This window comes from Primulina tabacum, chromosome 2, assembly GCF_025594145.1.
Source record: "Primulina tabacum isolate GXHZ01 chromosome 2, ASM2559414v2, whole genome shotgun sequence".
Classification (NCBI taxonomy): Eukaryota; Viridiplantae; Streptophyta; class Magnoliopsida; order Lamiales; family Gesneriaceae; genus Primulina; species Primulina tabacum.
The window spans coordinates 9,224,263-9,232,666 of record NC_134551.1 but is presented as its reverse complement, the minus strand read 5'-3'; the positions used below and the strand labels follow the sequence as shown (position 1 = coordinate 9,232,666).

General features: G+C 30.7%; 1 protein-coding gene across 1 annotated transcript; it reads right to left on the bottom strand.

Moving 5' to 3' along the window:
• Positions 1 to 3,684: 3,684 nt before the first annotated feature.
• Positions 3,685 to 6,611, bottom strand: LOC142529759 (uncharacterized). Its single transcript, XM_075635387.1, has 6 exons — positions 6,226 to 6,611; positions 5,590 to 5,696; positions 5,080 to 5,188; positions 4,787 to 4,948; positions 4,531 to 4,704; positions 3,685 to 4,022 (listed from the first exon to the last, which is right to left on the bottom strand). Exons 1-6 carry the CDS (start codon positions 6,520 to 6,522, stop codon positions 3,993 to 3,995), a joined length of 879 nt encoding a protein of 292 aa, XP_075491502.1. The 5' UTR covers positions 6,523 to 6,611; the 3' UTR covers positions 3,685 to 3,992.
• Between the last annotated feature and the right edge of the window lie 1,793 nt (positions 6,612 to 8,404).

Below are 8,404 nucleotides of genomic sequence, written 5' to 3'. Positions count from 1 at the left end.
TGGTTGTTGTTCTAATTCTGAATTCTTGTTTGAATATCCTTTAATATTCCAAGAATTTTTTCCTGGGTTTTAAGAATTTCTTCAACTCGTTGTGGTACAAAATATAGCATGTTGCCATAATTTTGTACTGTTTTCTGGATTTCTCTAAGATCTAAAGAGAGCTTAGAGGAGTCTGGTACTATCTCCAGAAACTTATTTGCTTGAATCATAAGTTTACCTGAGAGTTTACCTGAGGGTGCGGTTGCTTCCCTTTCTGTTTCTGATATCTAACAATAGTTAGATGAACTTGTTGATATTCCAAAATTTTGGAATAAATCTTGTAAGTTATTTTTCTCGAACCTAAGTTTGGATTCATAATTTTTTCGAAATTCTCCTTCTCTTACAATTAGTTACTATAAAAAATAAAATTTGTGTTTGAAATAAATCAACCTTTCGCTCGGATACCATTTTGTGAAGCGCAGGGATCAATTAAAATTTAAATAGGGATAAGGGTACTTTTGGGTTTTAAAATTGATTTTTTCTCTCCAGGGAGCTAGGACCAAACATATTTTGGTTTGGGGACTGTCCACCAATTTACCCAAAAATCAAACATTCAGAAGAATGTTTGGTACATTATTTAAGGATGATATATTATAACTGTTAATTGTTAGTTTCATAAGAATTTATTGTCGCGTATTATTTTTAAAACAAGATGGATGATATGTGGCATCTTGTACGATTTCAGTTATGGTCATAGTACAACTTATTTATAGCCGTTCAATTCTGAACGCCGGAGATCGTCTATATAATTTCATTCCCAGATTCAGAAAATGCTAGATATTCGATATTAAATTGCCTGCTATTATCTTCTAAAACATTCACAAGTCTTTTTGAAAACATTCGAAGCACACTTTCAAAGCATTATCAGATCTTCTTAGAGATCATATTATGTTGTTTCATACTCACCGATTATCTCAGTATTCATTTTTTATTATTTGAGTGAGTTATTTTAACTGACAAAAAGAGTCTTTGTGTTAAGAAGTTCGTATAAAGTCTTGAAAAGTTAGTATTTAAGACCTAATGAAGTTGATGTTTGCAAAAGACATAAATATCAAAGTCTTTTATTGAATACATTCTGAAAACAGAAAAAGAGGCATGTAGAAAGATTTAGCATTTGAACTTCCAAAAACAACTTTTGTGCATTTCATTTTATGCTAAATTGATTTTCTTTTGTTCAAAAAGTTTTGATAGACATATTCCGCTATCAATTATCTGCTTAACATTGAAGGTCAAGATACGATTTCATTTGCTAACACCAGTTGACTTTATAAAATTCAGATCAATAAGGAAAATTTGTGAGGTGTTTATTTATCCTCTCTAAACACCTCCACCGATCATAACAAATGGTATCGAATAAGGTTTTCTTGACCTCTGAATCTAAATACATCAATGGCAACCTTCAGCAAGATTCGCATGTTCTCCAAAGAAGATTTCGCTGATTAAATGATCATAATGCAGACTCATTACTGAGTTCTATCAAGATCATGAAGGCCAACACTGCAATAGCCATTACTGATAGAGTCCCACAAATCATAGAGAAGCATCGATGAGAGTGAACTTCTGATGATAAAAAGAATACGAACTTGGATAATGTGGCAAAGTATATATTATACAAAACTTTTGAATAAAACAAATTTAGTAAGATCAATATATGTGCTACTACAAAAGAGATTTGGGAAAAATCTGACTCAGCTCTGTAAGAGTAATTATCAAACAAAGGAAAATGAACTCGCAGAAACAATGTAGAAATTTACATTATTAAAAATAAAATTATAATAAATAAGTGTCAGGTGGATATCTAGGCACCCAGAGACGAGAAGGGTGTAATAATCGACGAAATGCTTCAGGTAGTGGAAAATATAAAAAAGATATAATTATTAATTAATACAAATTTATATCAATTGATAAGTTAGATATTCAAATATAATATATTTTCAAAATATATAATATAAAAATAACATTTTCTTCAATCTATATTACATTATTATAATTATATGTTATTAAAATTACAGCTCAATAAATAAATTATATATAAAACTATAATATATATATATATATATATATATAATACAATAATAAAAAAATAATAAACTATATATCTTTTTATTTATATTCAAATTAAATTAAAAATTAAAAAGTTACAAAACTTATCAAGAATTCTTTAATCAAATGCAAAAACTTTTAACTATCGGAATCAGGTAAATCAGGATAATGAGTGAGATCTCCATGTGCCGGTGGCTTTTGTCCCAAAATTTTTTTTATTTTCATGATCTATAACGTTCATGTTGAACATTTTTTCAAATTCCAACAAATCAAAACCAGATTTTGGAAAAATAAAACAGTGATTGTGTTTGTTTCGGTCTCCGAAAACAAGTACCTTCGGGATCCGATAACATATATTTATTTTATTATTTTAATATCAATATAATAAAATATTTTTAGCTGTATATTTTAGTTGATAATTATTTATCATAATATCACTTTTGAAAATATAAAATTTTTTAAGATAAATAAAATAATCTTAAAATAAAAGTATGTACATAATTAAATTTTTTAATAATAACTGAATTTGAGCGCAATTTAGGTTAATGGTAAATTTAATTTTTTTTAACTTGATCATGTATCAATTTGTTAATTTATCAATAGTTTATGTAGCAAAATTAATTTTACTCATTTATCATATTTTCCGCGAGTTTAGAAATTGAAGGAGAAATCATTAAAAATGTTGGGGATATATATCATGTTTATATCACCCCATAAAAATATTTGAAGAAAATAAAATAAAAGGATCTAACATTAAAATCTCAAATTAGAACTAGATCTCAAATTTAAGGCCTAACAAAATTCTCTCTAACACAAATTAAGGCAAAAATTTGTGTGAGACGGTCTCACGGTCGTATTTTGTGAGACATATATCTTATTTGGGTCATATGTAAAAAAGTATTACTTTTTATGTTAAGAATATTACTTTTATTGTGAATATCGGTAGAGTTGACCCGTCTCACAGATAAAGATTTGTTAGACCGTCTCACAAAAGATCTACTCAATAAATAAATAGATAGAATAAAATTGTCATTGAGAAATGAGAATCTCAAAACCCTCGAACTTGACATAATTATATAAGCACAGCTATAGGCCAATGAGTCTCCTTCTACTAGTCGGCCAATGGAGTGAGTAGCCAAAAAATTAATTACAAAATTGATTTGCATTAGGATGTAATTATTTAATTTGAAGATGATTTCTTAATCTATTTGAAATTACGCTTTATTTTGTGTGTGTTAATTTCAAATTCAATACAAATATCACTGTCTTTACGTAAATTGACAGATGAGTGGTTTTGAAATTCGATCAACATATGTTTATCCAAATTCCAATTAAACAAATGAATTCGATATCCATTATTTCAAATTTTTCGATCCAAACACAGAAATTTCATCGTCTCTCTTGACGAAACAAAAACCCGAACTGTCAATCACCAATTTATAAACGATCTTGATGCAAGTAGTATATCGCTCGCTGTTTTTACATACAAACTATATGCTCCTAACAACTTTTTTCAATGACAAAAATTCAAACTTGGACTAATAATATAAAATAAATTGTATTCAATTCAGCTCGATTCATTTGCACCCATGTCCATATTAATTACGCATAAAATTTGATTCTTTATGTTGGATAATGCAAAATTTGATTCTTTTTGTTGGATAATGTCATCCTTTATCCACTGCTAGATTTCCCTCTGATTCCGCCACAATTCCATTTGCATATATTATACAAAGGTGACCTCTCTGACCACATATTTCCCTTTTAACACATGAAAAAAGTAACGAAGATACCAAAATATTTACAATGCGGACACCAAAATATTTACAATGCAACTATTCCAAGTATCAATAATTCACACTACCAGCAACTGCATCTCCACAAGTTTCTGGTGAACCAAGAAACCAGTTTCAGACCAGAACTCCTATCCTCTGAGCAACCTGTATATCCCAAAACACCAAGTCATGTTCTTCGTCGATATATTTCTTCGTAGGAATCTCATAAGAACAAGGTTATAAATCAAATCGTGTTATCAAAGTCTTCAAAACTTTGGCGTAAAAGGTGCAATATCTAGTAAGTATGCTAGATCGGTGAATTTGGAAACAGAAATGCCTAGCCTTTAAAAAAAAAAAACAAAGCAGTTTATTGATTGCATGTGAGTAAAAAAGAGATTTTCTTATCTTTCCCAAACAGAAATCGAACTGGGAAATCGAACCTAAAGACCTATATCATATTGTATGTCTCCATTTTTTATCTTATGTTTTTTGAAAAGAAGCCAAAGCAGAAATCCTAATAACCATAATCTGTTTCCTTGTTTTCGGCTTTCGAACAGTTTCTTTCAAACAAAAGCCAACCAAACACCACTTTATTTGAAATTAACATTTTCCAAAAACGCTTGTCCAAGACTAGAAAGAGAAACAATGGTTGAAAAATAATTAACATATATACCTCTTCAAAGGAGTTAACATCACTTCCCCAAAGCCAAGCATCGCAACCAGCATCTCTAGCACCCCATATGTCATTTCTACGATCATCACCAACATGTACAGCATCCTCAGGTTGTACACCCAGTAACTCGCAAGCTTTCAAAAATATCATGGGGTTTGGCTTCTCGGCTTCGACCTGATTTGGATAGGAATTAGGTTATTTCATATATTAGGAGCCTTAATGTATGGAAATGCAAAAAAGGGTCACTTCCACTTACTTCAGCTGACACGGCCACAGCATCAAACCAGTGATCACATTTGAGAGCTCTCAATAACGGCCTTAACCGGGTATCAAAATTAGAAACTACAGCCACTTTTATTCCACATTTTCGAAGAGAATAGAAAACTTTCTCAGCATTTGGATCACAAAAGTGCCAAGCCTGTCCAAAAAAAAAAAAAATGAACACCAAATTATCATCATCTACTGAGAAAAATAATCGGTACTGTTTACAGAACGAAATAAGATTATTGAACTAAAAGCAAAAACAACATTTGCAGTTCATCGACGAACCTTTTCAGTGGTATAATAATCATATAGCTCCTCGAAATACTGCAAATCTGAACAACCGGTTGAATAACTTACTATGAACTGCCAAAATGGTCTCCCATCATCAACATATCTGCAAGCACAAGCTAAGTAAATGTCTTCACACACTACCAAATCAAAGCAAGAGTACTCATTAAGGGTATCCATTGATGTTATGGTGTACAAAATGAAATTGGACTCAGTGGGCTATGAAATATTTAAAACTAACATAAGTAAGCTAAATTATGCAACAAATGGTAGCAAGATCCATGTGCAAGGCTCAGAAAGTTTAGCGCGGAAATAGAAGCTTAAAAGAATAGGAGAACAAAAGACAGAGGAAATGAATCGAAGAGTGAAAAAGATTGGGTTTGGTTCAAACAAGACAACAGGAACTAATCAACAGTACAACCTTAAGGCGTGGCCGCTGTTTCGCTTACAAGGGAAAATTGCTAAATATTGAAACTTCATTAAAATCTATGGAGAAGAGAATAAGACCTGAGGCGAGATTTACCCCAGGGCTGACCATAAGCACGCCTATATCTGTTTAGTATCTCAACTTCTGAGTAATCCACTCCATACTTTTCACCAATCTCCCTATAGATCTGGATCACAAGAAGAAATTTCAGTAAAATATGGAACTTAAATGTCAATAGAACAGATAGAGGAGCCACAAGGTCCACTCTAAACTGAATATGCAAAATACCCAGAAGAAATTATTCATGAATTAGTAGGTACGAAGGATTGAACAAAAAATCTGCCCAAAACATCAAAAGTAAATCACGTGCATAAATTTGTACAACGGTGCTGCAAGGAATTAAGGAAGGCGGAAATGGCCTGTTGCCATGTAAAGTTGATAGCTAAAAACTTCATATAGGAGAAAGTTTTTATCTTTTTAGCCCTGAACCCCAATCATAACCACAACTCATGCATACAAATAGTTTATTTGCTCAAGCATCTCATGCATGTCGCACACAAAGCAAAACTGAAACTCCCATACCACGAGATTATATTTCCTAGATTATAAACCATTAAATGAATTACAAATCACATCCCCACCAAAAAATGAGTACACAAGTTACCTAAAATTTCGAGAATCAAGCCAAAAAAAAGAAAATGAAAGAAAGAAAGAACCTGGGCCATTGGTTGAGAAGGAACAAGAAGAGTTCCCACAGCATCAACAAGCAAAGCTTTATGCGTCAGCCCATCATAGAGATTCCTCCGATAATCCTCATACTCCTTAACCAACCCCAGTATCCTCGACCCATTCAACTCCTCCACCGGAGGCGGTAGCGGCCGCGGATCCACCGCGAGAGCGGCCGCGGAGGTCGAGAAAGACGACGATCGGGCCTCCCATGGCAGCTGAAAACGACGCGCGCCAGAGGGGATACTGAAGAGTTTGCTGATCTTGGTTCTTGCTGACGAAGCCATATTCCTTGCAATCGATTCGAAAATGATCCTACATTGAGCTGTGCGCAAGGGGAATGGGTCTGTCTCTGTATACTAGACACTAGACAGTGCGATGGAGAAGGATAAATTTACAAAGATGGTTAGTGTCAAATTACTTTATTACCCCTGCTTTATGTCTTTGTAGAATAATTTTTTAAATTATTATTACATTGAACCAATGCCATGTCATAAATGTAGGATTTACTTTATTTTCTTTTAATTCAAAAAAAATCCAAATTCGTAATTTGAAATAAAAGTTAATATAAATAATTCACTTATTTATTTTCACCTTACAATGAAATTATGTCCAATTTAGTTTCTTAACATTCGACTAAATAGAATTGATGGAATTGAAATAAGAAAAGTACATTTTTAAAAAATTTTATAACTATTAATTTTACGTATTATTATTCGTGATATGGACGAATCATTTACATATCTACAATAAAAATTAATATTTTTTACATAAAAAATAATATATTTTTTATCACTGACCTGAATAAAATATATATCTCGCAAAATTGATTTAATTTAGAGTTTTTGTGAGTTTAAAATAGGACCAAATTAATTACCATATGACCAATATAATATTGTTTGCTCAGCGTATTAAATGATTCATATATTAATCTACTCGAACTTTTAATTTACACAAATTTATCTCTTTCAACCACAAAAAACTGCCTAATACAATTTATTATGAGTTACGTTATTTGTTTGTATAATAATTGTTTATGTTGAGTAAAGCAGTCGAAACATGCTGCTTGAGCTGATACACCGATTTAAAATATTTGAATTGCACTGTTATCGTTAATTTTTGATAAAACGAGAAGAGATCGATCATTCCTTATCACTTATCCAATTGTTTTAATATTTAATGTATTTAACATAAATTTAAATACACCCACTTAAATTATAAATTTATCATTAAATAACACAATTTAAATTTTTTTATAAATGTCTAATATTTTTAAATAAATACAAAACTGAAGTTAGAAAATTTTGAATTAATGCTTTTCATTGTCATTTAATATAAAAATATATATTCTCATGATTGGCATACATTAGATATATATTTAAAATTTGGATAAGAAGTTCAATTAACGTTTGGTTTGAGTGTCTAAAGTGATATAATTAAATATTACGCAAGACTTTGTAATAGATACGATCATTTTATTTTGTGCATATCGAATCAATAATTCAGTATCGGAGCAAATAAACAAGAGCGGATCTTTTGTGAAACGGTCTCACGAATCTTTATCTGTGAGACGGGTCAACCCTACCGATATTCACAATAAATTGTAATATTATTTGCATAAAATAATATTTTTTCATAGATGACCCAAATAAGAGATCCGTCTCACAAAATACTACAATTATCTAGCACAAGTTTTTGCCAAGAAATAAAATAAAAATAATTAACATAAAAATTTTCCGTGGGTTTTAGTTTTAAAAAAATTATTAATTTATTGCATGCATGCATGTTTTTCGACATGACAATATTCAAGCAACCAAACAAAATATTATTTTTTATAAACCAACACTTGAAAGTATTATCAAGAAAATTGAAAAATATTTTTTTAAAAAAAAAATTATGAATATAAATAAATTTGTGTGTGTGTGCCGGACAACTGGAAAAAATATGTGATGGGAAAATAAACGACCAATCAGGCACATTTGGTCCTTTGTGGCTAATGGCTATTCAAACAATTCAAGGGGCGCCTGTGTTTTTCACCTTTGCCAGCTATAATTATTCTTGCTCTATCAAAAATTAAAAATTATATTGTTATTCAAGAATAAATTAAATATCTTATTTAAAAATATTAACGTTAACTTTTAAAACAACGGACAAATTTTTTATGTAACC